Source organism: Octodon degus, unplaced genomic scaffold (genome assembly GCF_000260255.1).
Source record: "Octodon degus isolate 3935 unplaced genomic scaffold, OctDeg1.0 scaffold00026, whole genome shotgun sequence".
In the NCBI taxonomy this organism is placed as follows: domain Eukaryota; kingdom Metazoa; phylum Chordata; class Mammalia; order Rodentia; family Octodontidae; genus Octodon; species Octodon degus.
In genome coordinates, this window is record NW_004524602.1 from 10,502,274 (window position 1) to 10,514,962 (window position 12,689).

At 44.3% G+C, this 12,689-nt stretch overlaps 1 protein-coding gene across 3 annotated transcripts in view; it reads left to right on the forward strand.

Annotated features, from left to right (window-relative positions):
- Ints14 (integrator complex subunit 14) overlaps window positions 1–12,689 on the forward strand; it is a 30,735-nt gene that overhangs the window by 14,294 nt on the left and 3,752 nt on the right. For all 3 annotated transcript variants that reach the window (XM_004628806.2, XM_023712574.1, XM_023712575.1), the window contains 3 exons: window positions 598–742; window positions 1,977–2,110; window positions 9,325–9,443. In XM_004628806.2, the coding sequence (XP_004628863.1) occupies window positions 598–742; window positions 1,977–2,110; window positions 9,325–9,443 (398 nt within the window). The remainder of the gene's footprint in view (window positions 1–597; window positions 743–1,976; window positions 2,111–9,324; window positions 9,444–12,689) is intronic.

Below are 12,689 nucleotides of genomic sequence, written 5' to 3' on the forward strand. Positions count from 1 at the left end.
TGTGTGTGTGTGTGGCCAGCTCAGCCCACCAGGGGGCGCAGCTGGCTGGCATGTGGTGCTGGGGGATCGAACCGTGGTCCTTGTGCTTTGCCTAGCTTGTTCCAAGTAGGTGCTTTAGACCACTGAGCCATCTCACCAGCCCTAACCAGTCTTCTTAAGGGAACTGTGGGAAATGGACTTTGGGTAGTGGCTTCACTGAGATCTAATCATAAGCCATATGCCTGCCTCCCTGCTCAGAGTGTATAATAAAGCGATTTTCAATGTATATACAGAATTTTATAACCATCATTATGTCAATTTTAGAACTTTTCATTACCCCTCCCAAAAGAAACCCTATTGCCTGAGCCCCCTGACCCCAGATAGCCTCTCATGTCTTTTCTGTCCCTATTGATTTGCTTCTGATGGATGTTTCATATAAATGAAATTCACATGATTTTCTTGTGGACATTAGAATGCTGGAATATGTTTTTTTAGCTTGCTGCAAGATTCCTTTACAATTTTATATACTTTTCCTTCAAGGCTGTCCACAGCCAGGTGTGCTGTTGGGGTTTGGAGTTTCCACAGCTAATCTCCACCTAACCTGTCTTCTTTTTACAGAGGGTGATGAGGTGGGTACTGGCATCACTGATGACAATGAAGATGAAAATTCAGCCAATCAGATTGCAGGCAAAATACCCAACTTCTGTGTCCTACTCCATGGCAGTCTGAAAGTGGAAGGAATGGTGGCAATTGTCCAGTTAGGGTAGGAGACTTGTTTACATTTGGTTGGATAAAAAGGTTGAGTAAGTAACTGAAATAAATCTTGATCACCTTTTTTCTTTTCATGCCAAACTCTCCCCATGTCATTCTAAACTACTCCTTAAACTCCTAAGCTACTACTCTACTCTCTGAATCATTCCTTATATAAGTACAGAGTGAATCTTTTAATTTTTGTATGTTGCTTATATGATATTCTTTATCAGTTTTCCTCTTTTTATTTTATTTTTATTTTTTGGTGGAACCGGGGATTGAACTCAGGCCCTTACACTTGGCAGGGAAGCACTAATTCCACTGAGCCATCTCCCCAGCCCCAGTTTTCCTCTTTTTAAATCTTATCTCACATACCTGGGTTCTGATTATAGCAATGTTACCAACTTACTATAAGATTTCAGGTGTGGTGGTACATGCCTATAATCCCAGCACTCGGGAGGCTGAGGCAGGAGAATTGCCATGCATTTGAGGCCATCCTGGGCTACCCAATGAATTCAAAGCCTGCCTGAACTATATAGTGGTGGTTTCGATGTTAACTGCATTATAGATGAGATGAGGCTTAGAAAGGTCAAGAACTTTCCCTGAGTCAACAGCCACATAGTAAATGAAAGAGCCAAGTTTCCTTCCCTGCATGGAATCTTTGATCCACTCACTGTGCTGCACTCCTTCCCCAAAGGACAGCCTCTCTAGCGTTTACATGCTCTGCAACCTGGAAATCTGTGATGCTCTCTGGGTAATACCTATTGTTAGCAAAGCCACCTTCTGACCATTACCTGGGATTGGGAGGTGTAGTGGACCCAGAGGTTAAAATTAACCACAGGAGAGCGGAGGAGATAGCTCAGTAGAATAAGCGTTTGCCTGGCAAGCACAAGGGCCAGAGCACAGGGATTATAGAAATACACCACCATGTCTGGTTATAAATCTTTTCTGGTCTTTTTGAGAAAGGATTTCACTGTGTAGTTCAGGCTGACCTGCCTCAGCCTTCCAAGTGCTGTGTAATTTGTTTTAAGAAGTGTTAGTCTCCCACACTTTGCAGCCAGGCTAGCTATGTTGGTTCTGAACATGAAAATTATCTGGACGCTTTAAGCATCTGGGCACAGGGTCTCCTGAGTGTGTGATGGCCTTGTGCCCTGTGCTGGAAGGGCTTCCTGTGTTGGTGCCCTGTGACTCTGGGACACAGCTGGAAGGCTTGGTGTTCTCCTCCTCACTGTGTTTTCTCCTTCTAGCCTTGAGTGGCACGGCATGCTCTACTCCCAAGCAGACAGCAAGAAGAAGTCAAACCTCATGATGTCTCTCTTTGAGCCTGGCCCAGAACCTCTCCCCTGGCTGGGGAAAATGGCCCAGCTGGGTCCTATTTCAGGTACAGCTCAGATCCGATCTATCGACTGTGCTTTCTCCCTGCTGCTCTGGACTCTGATTCTGGATCTGTACGTGGGAGCTCTAAGAGAATTTCATGTCTGATCTCTGCAGCCCAGGGAAAGCAACATTTAAGCTGCTTAAGTATAACTGCTTAGAGAGAAACGCTTGTGTGTGTATGTTGTGTGTACACATATGTTTATTTTTGAGACTGGATCTCACTAAAATTGCTAAGTAGCCCAAGCTGGGCTCTCATTTGCAATCCGCCTGCCTCAGTCTCCACATAGCTCTAATTGCGGGTGTGCACCATCACACCTGGGTCCTTCTAATTTTGTTATGCTTTTCGACTAATTCTTTTGTACCGTTAGAACCTCAGGGTCAGGCCTGGGGAGACAGATCAGTAGAAAAGCACTTTTGCGATACACAGAGGGTACTGCAAAAAAAAAAAACAAAAACAAAAAACCCTGAGGTCAAACTGTAGCATTTTCCTTGACTCATTTGGGCATGTTTCAATTTGAGAGACATCTATTTGCTATTTTGTGTCAACCTAGAGGATACAGGAGCTAGCTGGAGTTGTACAAAGTCTGGTAGGAAGTGGATTAATAAATGGACTCTCCAAGGTCAAGGTTAGCCTGGAGTTGGTGATCAGATGAGCTGTGCCAGAAGCATTCAGGGAAATCCTCTCTGAGAAGAGGGCCCTAGCTAAATGTGAAAAGACAGGAAATCTTCAGGCAGAGGAAGGAAGAAAGGCCTGGGACAAGTAGAGCACATGTGGAGAGGAGAGGAGAGGAGAAGAGAGGGGCTAGGGAGCTTGATGTGCCTAAGTGGGGGAGGATGGGCAGGTGGCAGTGGCTGGCAGAGCAGTCTTGGCAGAACAGTGAAGAGCCAGGACTTTATTGTAGATCGTGGGGCGGCCCTAAAGAAAAGCAATGGGGTAGATTATGCTAGCTGTGATGAGAACAGCAAGGGTACTGTTGGAAGACTTATGTTTACCTGCTGGTGTCTCTGGAGCTGAACACCTGGCCGAGGCCAAAAGGAGAGATGAGGGCTCCCATCTGGGAAGATGCCTCTGCAAAGAGTAGATCTGTAAAGGTCCAGGTATCTTGCAGTAGAAGTCACCGCAACAGTCCTAGAAGTGGGAAGGTGAAAGCCAGAGAGAATGGGCTTAGGAAGTTGCTTCAACAGTGTTAGTCAGTGTTTTCAGCTTTGCATGCCACATGGTCTCTGTCATGACTATTCAGCTCTGCCTTTGTGCCCACAGAAACTATGCAAATAAGTGACTGTGTCTCAGTAAAACTTTATGGACTACAAAATTTGAATTTGGTATGATACTCAGATGTCATGAAACATTCTTTTGATTTCTTTTCCACAAGTGCCCCCCAACCCGCCGCCGCCTCTTTCAGCAGTATCTGAGCTCAAGCAATCCTCCTACCTTAACCCATGGATTAGCCAAAACTGTGCCACACCTGACTAAAATCCACTCTTTTTATTTGAGACATGGTCTTGCTATGTAGTGCAGACTGGCCTTGAACTCACTTGTGTAGCCCAGGCTGGCCTTAAACTCATGGCTATCCTCCCACCTCGGCTTTGTAAGAGCTGCGATTATAAGAATGTGCCACCATGCCTGGCTTAAAAAGCCATTCTTAAGATAGGCAGCATGTCCTAATTGGTCACTCATTGCCCTAGGATCCAGGGACTGGAGTTTTAAACTCCTATAGGGAGCTGGGGTGTAACTTAGTGGTAGAGTAGTTGCCTGGTGTGCATAAAGCCCTAGGTTTGATGCTCAGCACATCAATCAGTCAATCAGTCAATCTTATAGAGGGACACAAGGAATAAGACAAGAACTAGAAACTCAAAACTGAGAATATGGAAGGCCTAGTCCCTCTATAATAGGTTGAGAAGAAAAATGCACATCTTGTTTCCTGGTGTTTTTCTGAATTTAAACAAAAATGCACTCTATTAGAAATGGGTAACTAGGGGCTGGGAAGATGGCTCAGTAGAATAAGCGCTTCCCTGGCAAGCGCAAGGGCCTGAATTCAATCCCTGGTTCCACCAAAAAAAAAAAAAAAAAGAAATGGGAAACTAAACAGGAAACTCCTGTACCATGCAGATTGACACTACCTATTCAGATGTGGACAGTCCCAAGCCAAACAATGCAGAAACTTGTTCTGAACAAATGAAGCCCACAACCCTCTTGCAGAACTAACGTGATGGCTCTGGGAAAACCTTTACAAGCCAGGCGGAGGGACCACCACAGGAAGAACAGCTCCCCACTGCTCATGCCCGCAAGTTTTTCATCATGTGAGGAAATTCATCTCTTGAAGAAAGTCCAACTAGAGAATTAGCAGCTCAAGAGCTTCATATGAAACAGACTATAGAATGACTGCATTAAATAACTAAGTCTTTAGATACAGCTCAGTGATAGAGCACTTGCCTAATAGTAAGGGCCCCGGGTTTGATCCCCAGTACCACGATGGGGGGAAAATTTTAAGAGGCACAGAAGCCAAGACTAAAGAAGAGGGATTTGCAGTAGTACAGAAAAGAGCAATGTGGTAGTAATTGAATGAGAACCTAGGAGAGAAAGTTGTGTGTGTTTGTGTGTCTGACTGTGTATAGACAGATGCCTCCTCACCTTCATCTCACGTCTATAGAATTCCCATGTCCATTCTGTCTATAATTCTTGCTGCTTGGGCTGTGTTCTGGCTTTCTTTACATTTCACTTTAGTCAGAAGTCATGTGTCAGGGCTGGCCAGATAGCTCAGCAGAGTAAGCACCTGCTTAGGCAAGCACAGGGACTGGGGTTTGATCCCCAGCACCACAGGCCGCACCAGCCCTGTCCCCAGGCGCACTGAGCCGGCCACCGAGTCTGGCATGATGGCGCGCCTGTAATCCCAGCACTGGGGAGGCTGAAAACAGGAGGATCACTATGAGTCTGAGCTGCGTGCTGAGACCCTGTGCCAAATACATAAAATAAGAAAAAGAAAAATATATTAAAAAAAAAATAGAACCTTTTTACCAAGATGGCACCAAAGGTGAAGAAGGAAGCCCCTGCCCATCCCAAAGCTAAAGCCAAAGCAAAAGCTTTGAAGGCCAAGAAAGCCAAGCTGAAAGGCATCCACAGCTACAAAAAGAAGAAGATAACAAATGTTACCCATCTTCCGCCATCCCAAGACGCTGCGGCTCCGGAGGCAGCCCAGATACCCTCAGCAGAGCGCCCCCAGGAGAAACAAGCTTGACCGCCATGCCATCATCAAGTTCCCCCGACCACAGAGTCAGCCAGGAAAAAGATGGAGGATAACACCACACTCGTGTTCATTGTGGGTGTCAAAGCCGATAAGCACCAAATCAAACAAGCTGTAAAGAAGCTCTATGACACCAATGTTGCCAAGGTCAATGCCCTCAGCAGGCCTGATGGAGAGAAGAAGGCATGTGTTCTTCTGGCTCCTGATTCTGATGCACCGGATGTTGCCAACAAAATTGGGATCATCTACCCTGAGTCCAGCTGGCTAATTCTAAATACACACTTCTTTTCCCCTGTTAAAAAAAAAATAGTCATGTGTCAGCGAGGTGGCTCAGTGGCATAGGTGCCCGCCTGGCAAGTGCAAGATCCTGATTTCAGTCCTTGCTACATGCACACACACACACACACACACACACACACAAAGTCATGTGTCTTCCACCTGCAGACAGAACTGGCCAACTGCCTGTCTTTCTAATAAAGTTTTATTGAGGCACAGTCACACTTATTCCTTCATATATTACCTATAGCTGCCCTCCTGTAACTGGCAGAGTTGAATATGACAGAAACCATATGACCCGTAAAGTCTGAAACACTGCTCTTCGGCCCTTTCCAGAGAAAGCTGACCCTGACCTGGACTGTTGCGGTACTTTGACCCGAGATGCTCACCCGGAGGCCCAATGCAGACTCCCTTCTCATCTGGCTGCCACCTCTTCATTCACATTGAACTACTGCTTCCTCTGCCCTGTGTTCATGTTCTTTCCTCCCGCTGGGTCTTTGCATCTTTTCAGTGGGCGTAATCATCTACCATTTTATTCAACAGGTGCAGGACTCAGTGAAATACACCTTCTTCTTTCGTTCTCACAGCAACCCTACAGGGTTGGGGCTGGCATCATAACAAATTATAACGAATGGACCCCACTGTCCATCCCACACTGTCCAGAGGGCGTGAGAAGTGCCTGATGCGTGGCAGACGTGTAATAGCAGATGCTGCAGCTGTATTGTTTTTCAAAGCAGCATATGTAAAACAGAACCACCCTTGTCTATCCCGATCCCTCCTATTCCTTGAAATGATCACTTTTTAGATGTCTTTTTTTTTTTTTTTTTTTTTTTTTAGGTACTGAGGCTAATTTTTGACTTTTGAAAGGGGACTATGTAGCTCTTTTCTGTTCTCTGGGCCTATTTGCCTTGTGTCATCCTGTGTCTTCCCTTCACATCTTTCCTGTATGTTTCATGACCACTGAGAAAAGAGTGTGTGGGAAGCAAATGTTTTGAAATCTTGCATCTGTGCAATGCCGTACTTCATGCTTTTTAGGCTGCCAGTAGTTTGGTTAGGTGAGTCCTGCATCAGAAATGATTGCCGCTCAGTTTTCAAGTATTCCTATGTTCTCTCTGTTGGTTTTTAGTGCCCCTACTGAGAGTCATTTGCCTTTCTGACTTTCAGACCTTGGACCTTGAACTGTTATTTCCTCTGTGCCTATAAGGCCCTTTGCATCCGAATTATCTGGTGGTATGAATTCTCGGAACGGCGTACGTAATTGTTGGTCTCTGCATTCATTTTGCTAATTCCATCTGGCCTCTGATGTTCTTCACTTCTGGTTGTGTGCATTAGTTTTTGATGTTTTTCTATATTCTATTCTTTCCTGGAGCACGTACCTAAGGGGGCTTATACACACGCACACATATAGTGCTATCTTTTCTTACTGATTTTCCCTTTTTTTTTTCTTTTTTGTTCTGATTTCTGTATGATACCTTCAGCTTTATTGTACAGCTGGTTTTTTTTAAATTTCCATGCTAATTGTCATTTCTTAGAGTCCCTTGTTCTCTTCCACAAATGCTGTGTTTCCTTTTTGCTGGTGCATTCGCCCTATATAGGCTCCAGAGTTGATAGGCTCCAGTTAGATGCTGGAGTACTTTGCCCCGATAGTGAGTGCAATAACAGGATCTAAAAAACCATTGTCTGCCAGAAAAACTTGGAATGGCTTCAAGGAGGGACAGGCTAGGATCTGGCCTGGAGTGGAGGCAGGCAGGCTTGGGTAGGTGAGGAGCAGCAGTACTCAGTGGCAGAGACAATGTTGGCTTCACTCAGAACCAGAGCTGAGTCACTCAAAAACCGTAAGTCCAATGTCCAAGCCTCATTTCCTTTTTAATGGGACAAGTAATGTCTACTACCTTGTAAGGTTGACATTCAGAGAGAAGTTGTACATGTATAGTATCTGACACAGTTAAAATTTAAGAAATGTTCTTTATTCTGTAAATGCTTTGAGGCTAGAACAGTATTTTCCCTAAGCATAGTACCTAGCTCAGTGCTTGTTATACCGTGGGAACTTTCTGCAGATAAGGAGTGAATGCATAAGGGTGGTAAAGCAGTCCAAGCAAGGGGGAGAACAGAAATCATGGCAGGGCAATTGGAAACCACCATGCTGTGTGCACCATTACTCAGGATCTCAGCTGATTGCAAGGTTTCCACACTGACAAGTACAGTGCTGTCTTGTCTGGAGAGTTGGGATGATAGTCAGGAGTCGGGAGTATTGAGAGGTAATTTGGGGTCAGTGCTAAGTTTTTTCATGAAAGACCAAATCAGGGGCAGAGAGCATCTTGCTCAGTTAGAGAAATGGGTGCATTCCAGTTTTCTGCATGAACATTTAGGCAGTGGATTTCAGCTCCCAGAATGGTGGGGATGAGAATGAGGATGAAAGGAGCCTTAGGTGTAAGAGTGCTGCCTACATTTGTGGCTGTTTTCTTTACTCAGGAAGCACATAAAAGGCAGAAACCCTATTTGCAGGTATAAAACCATCAAAGCTTTTATTCTCTGAAAGCAATTAATAAGCTATAAAATTGTGTCCTTTTCACCGAGAAAAATATTTTTCTGGGACCAGAGAGATAACTCAGTAGAATAAGCGCTTGCCTGGCAAGCTCAAGGGCCTGAGTTCAATTCCCAATTCCACCACAAAAATAAAAGACTGCATGAGGTTTTGGGGGGACACCTCTACACAAGCCATAACATATGCCTATCATCAGTGCGTCACTTAATCCATTCAGACAGGTGTTACTGACATAACACTAAGCAGAAAAACTGTATTAGAAAGCCTGCTGATTGGCACAAGTCTAATTGTAGTACTCTGAGAGGCAGAGGTCCAAAGATCTTAAAGCTGCGCCTGACCTAGGCAGTTGTTGAATTAGTGAGACCATGTTTCATAATTAAAAGGATTAAAAAAAAAATTCCTTACCCTTTTCCTTAATTATACATAATTTTTCCATTCTTAAATCTATGCTGCCTAACACACTAGCCAGTGGTCACCAAAAGCTACTTGTTTAATTAAACCTAAGTAAAATATAAATTTATTTCTGTGTGTCAAGTGTTCAACAGGGAGTGGTGACCATATTAGATAGCACAGGTGTAGAGCACTTCCAGCATCACAGGAAATTTGGTTGGAGCATGCTGGATTAGAACATAGAGAACTGCAGTTCATATGAGTTTTGTTTTTGCAGTACTGGGGATCAGACCCAGTGGCACTCTGAGCTACATCCCCAGCCCTTTCATTTTAAGATAGGGTCTCCCTAAGTTGCCAAGGCTGGCCTCAAACTTGTGATCTTCCTGCTTGAAGTTCCCAAGTAATAGGATAATAGGCATGTGCCACCACATCTACCTGTATACGTATTTTTAAAATGTGTTTTAATATTGTATGTATTTTATCCTTTCTGCCCTTAATTTATAAAGCAGATAAGTGAAACTTGTTTCTTTGAAGACATTAAGCTGTTTGTCACTTATATAGGCTTCCGTCAACTGTTTGACCTCCTCAGACAGTGACTTCTTTCTATTGGAAGCATGTTCTCCATACTGATTGAAGTTAACAAGATTTCCTTAATTAACTAAGTGACAGGACAACAGATTGGGTGATCAAAGAGCTGCTAGCCAGTCAGAAATGGAATTGTTGTGTTTTGCCAGATGTCATTTCAAGAATGTCTTTTTCTTTAAGATGCTAAAGAAAACCCTTATGGGGAGGATGACAATAAGAGCCCATTTCCCCTGCAGCCCAAAAACAAACGCAGCTATGCCCAGAATGTGACTGTCTGGATCAAACCCAGTGGCCTGCAGGTAACATTACCATTCACTTGGCTTTCTTCTCTACTGGGGACAGGAGGAGGCCTTTGGGTGGGTAGGCAGACATTTGATTTGATTTTTTCTTTCCATTGATACTTTGTAATTTACATCTAATTCCGCCAATATTTCTAAAAAGGATTTCAAATGGCCTACAGTAAAACATATACATAGCAAAGTAATTTCTTACAAAATTTAAGCAGGAAGAAACTTAGAGAAAAACTAAAACCAACTGTGCCTGGAAGCCAAGGCACAATGATAATTGTATTTGACAAGTTCATTTGGGAGCTTTGGTGTGCATAGTTTTTCTTGTGTGTTAGCTGAAGCAGGCCAGTTCTTCTAGAAAAGTGTATTTTCCTGGCATTGGATTTTAATGTAAAATCTGTCACATGGTGAAGCACTGAACAGTGTAACCATCGTTACCTTTAACAACAGTTTTGAAAAATATGTAAAGTTTTCATTTGGTTATTTCTTCCATCCCTGAAGTAGAACCCAAGCAAGAGCATTACACTGTAATTAGCAGAAACACACTTAGGAACCTCAGGTGACACTGATCAAAGGATGTTACTTTTCAGCAAGTGTCAAGTGTTTCTCCTTCCATTGATGTAAAGTCATTTATTCCTGTTTTAAAAAATTATTTTAGGGCCAGCCTGATAGCTCAACAGAGTAAAGCACCTGCTTAGGCAGAGCGCAGTGGCCGGGGTTCAATCCCGGCATGCTGTGCTGGGGCGCACTGAGAGGGCCATTGAGACTGGTTGGGGTGTGGTGGCACACGCCTGTAATGCCAGCACTTGAGAGGCTGAGAACAGGAGAATCACTACGAGTCCAGTCTACATAGTGAGTCCCTGAAGACCTTTTAGGCCCTGTCCTAAATACAGGGGGCAGGGAAACAAATTATTTAAGAAGACTTTTTCTCTTTTGAGTACTTTTTATATTTCTTCCTCCAATAAGTCCACCTCAGACACAGGAGGAAAGGCAGTCAGGCCACCCGGCAGCACAAGTGGCCTCCACTGACTGCAGCATCTGCAAGCCCCCTCTCCATGGAAGCCCCGCCAGCCCTGCGCTGGCCAAGGCCAGAGGCTTCCATAGCAAAGTCTGGGTCTCCCTCCTTCCTCCAGCCCTGACCTCAGCACTTCTGGGAGGGTAATGAGAACCACTTCCACCACCCATTGTAGTTGAACTTTTCTTAAATTACTATTTAAATTTTGCTCTGGTCCCAGATATAATTTTTATTGTAGAGTACATATAACTCTGAATTGTGCCTTCTCAGCTCTTTTCAAGTGTGCAGTTCAGCGATGATAGAGCATTGCCCGTGTTGCGCATCCAATGCCGCCGTAGGCCCAGAACATCCTGACCGCTCCTGCGGGCAGCCCCATCCCTGCTGTGAAGCAGCCCTCCACGTGCTTTCCCTCTCAGCCTCTGCCAGCCACTAATCTGCCTTTGGTCTCTGTGGATTTGCCTATTCTAGATATTTCAGAGAAATGGAATAATGTTTGTGGTGACCTTTTTTGTTTGGCATCTTCCACTATCATTCACGTACATGTACTAGTATTTCATCTCTTTTATGGTGGAGTGATGATATTCTGGTGTATAAATGTGCTAGATTTTGATCCTTTGCTCAGGTGATGGACTTTTGGGTTGTTCCCTACCTTTTGACGGTTATGAATGATGCAGTTAAGAACATTCATACAAATTTTTGTTTGAACTTGTTCTCAATACAGTATTTTTGTATATTCGAAGAATTGGGGTTGCTGGATTATGGGGTTGTTTTTGTTTGTTTGGGGGTTTTTTGAGACAAGGTCTTGGTATGAAATTCAGGCTGGGCTTGAACTTATTGTGTAGCCCAAGCTGGTCTCAAACTCACAGCCATCTTCCTGCCTCAGCCTCTCGAGTTCTATTAGAGACATGTGCCAGCATGCCTGACACCTTTTCACAGTGGCTACATCCTTTTATATTCTCACTAGAAATGTGTGCTAGTTTCTCCACGTTCTCATCCTCCACGTTTTCCATTTTTCCCCTTTGTTTTAGTAGTGTGGGTATCCAATGTTATATCATTGTGGTTTGATTTTCCTGGCTAATGACTAGTAATGTGGTACATCTCCGGGGGGGCTGCAGCTCGGTGGTAGAGGGCTTGTCCAGCACACAGAAGGCCCTGGGTTTGACCGTGGAAGGGTGTGTGTGTGTGTGTGTGTGTGTGTTATCTTTTCATGTACTTACTGGGTAATTGTGTATCTTTAGAGATCTGTCTCAAGCCCTGTGTCCACTTTTTTATTGGATTGTCTTTTTTTGGAGAGGGAGGTACTGGGAATTGAACTCAGAACCTTGCACTTGTGAGGCAGATGCTTCTTGCCAGGCCACTGAGCTCTGGATTGTCTTGTTGAAATTTTTTTGTACTCAGGATAACAGACCCTTAGAAATAAGTGATTTGTAAATACCTTCTCCCATTTGGTGGGTTTTCTCTTCGCACTTTTTTCTCCTTCATTGGTATTATTAGGGATTGAACCCAGGGCCTTATGTGCACTGCAGGTGTTCCACTACCAAGGAACACGCAGCCCTTTTCTCATACTCTTGGTAGTGCTCTTTGATATACAAGAGTTTTTAAGGTGGGCCAGCCAGATAGCTCTGCAGATGAGTTATGGGGAAACCCTCAGGGGCCAGGCTTCGATCCTCTGCCATGAGGGCCCTGTGAGGCTCGTTGTGGTGGGGGGTGCCTATATTCCAGTGCTTGGGAGGCTAAGAAACAGGAGGATCACTATGAGTCCAGTCTGTGTAGTGAGACTCTGTAGACCCTCTACTAAATACATGAAAAAAAAAAATTTTTTTTTAAGGGTTCTTGAGGCAGAGGGTGAGTGTGAGGTCCAGCTGGCTTTGATTTCACCATCTTCCTGCCACAGGCATGGTGGCACACACCTGTAATCCCAGCACTTGGGAGGCTGAGGCAGGAGGATTGCTGTGATTTTGAGGCCAGCCTGGGCTACAAAGTGAGCTCTAGGCCATTCTGAATTACCTAGTGAGATCTCTTGTCTCAAAAAAAATTCTTGGGGCCGGGGAGATGGCTCAGTAGAATAAGCATTTGCCTGGCAAGCACAAGAGCCTGAGTTCAATTCCTGGTTCCGAAAAAAAAGAAAGAAAGAAAAAAGTTCTTTATAGTTTTGACTCAGTAAAATATTTCTGTTCTTTGCTTTTGTTGCTTGTGCTTTTATGTATCTTCACTAAGAGATCATTGCCAGATCCAAGGTGATG